Source organism: Petaurus breviceps, unplaced genomic scaffold (assembly GCF_028583685.1).
Source record: "Petaurus breviceps papuanus isolate PSGF00001 unplaced genomic scaffold, PetGlider_PUasm1.0 37, whole genome shotgun sequence".
Lineage (NCBI taxonomy): Eukaryota > Metazoa > Chordata > Mammalia > Diprotodontia > Petauridae > Petaurus > Petaurus breviceps.
This window is the reverse complement of record NW_027186296.1, coordinates 73,399,038-73,399,770: the sequence shown is the minus strand read 5'-3', so window position 1 is coordinate 73,399,770 and position 733 is coordinate 73,399,038. Positions and strand designations below refer to the sequence as shown.

The 733-nt window shown below is 64.8% G+C and overlaps 1 protein-coding gene across 4 annotated transcripts in view; it reads left to right on the top strand.

Annotated features, from left to right (window-relative positions):
* Positions 1–306: 306 nt before the first annotated feature.
* SH3GL3 (SH3 domain containing GRB2 like 3, endophilin A3) overlaps positions 307–733 on the top strand; it is a 138,243-nt gene continuing 137,816 nt past the window's right edge. Inside the window, exon 1 of one of the 4 annotated variants that reach the window (XM_069098702.1) lies at positions 307–409. In XM_069098702.1, coding sequence (XP_068954803.1) covers positions 365–409 — 45 coding nt within the window. In that variant the 5' untranslated portion in view covers positions 307–364. The remainder of the gene's footprint in view (positions 410–733) is intronic. The other 3 variants (XM_069098706.1, XM_069098703.1, XM_069098705.1) reach the window with 3 other exon arrangements.

Sequence of the window (733 nt, the reverse complement as noted above, 5' to 3'; positions counted from 1 at the left end):
TCTTTTAGGCGCTCCCGCCCCTCCCTTTGCCTGCCGGCTGCGTGCCTCTCCCCGTATTCACGCAACAATGAAGGGTGGGCGTTCTTTGGGAGCCTCATTTGCATACAGCCGCGGCTTGGCCAATAGGCGCCCCGGATGCTTTAGAACGTGGTGTTTGTATTTGCGTGCTTGAGAGGGAGTGAGTGTGTGTGGCCTCCACGGTGACAGTGACAGGCGGGGGGTCGGGCCGAGAGCAGCGGGGCCACTGGCCTGGGCGTCCGCTCCTCTCCCGGGACCGCATCGTCCCCCTCCCCGGCCCCCCTGTCCTCCGGCGGCCCCCCCCCAGGAGGGTCGGGGCGCCGTTTCGCCCCACGCGCGGTCCGCAATGTCTGTGTCCGGACTGAAAAAGCAATTCCACAAAGCTAGTCAGGTAGGATGGCAGAGCCGTGGGGGTGGGGGTCCGGCAGTGGGGCTGGGGAGGAAGCCCGGGCCCAGAGGGGCCGCCGCTCACACCCTCCAGAAAGACCCTCCTGGGATGGGAATTGCCTCGACCTCCTCCTGTTTGGGGGTAATATCTTCTACCCCCTGCTCCAGTGTTCCCCTCCTTCCCTGAACCGTGTAGCCACCCCATCCGTGGGTGTGGGGAGGGTCCTCCCTACTCTTCTTCCTCCTCCCTTAGCTCACCCCCCTCCCAAACTACCCCTCCTTCCCCACATTTAACCCCCAACAGAGAGCCTGCAGGCTCACCCTCTCC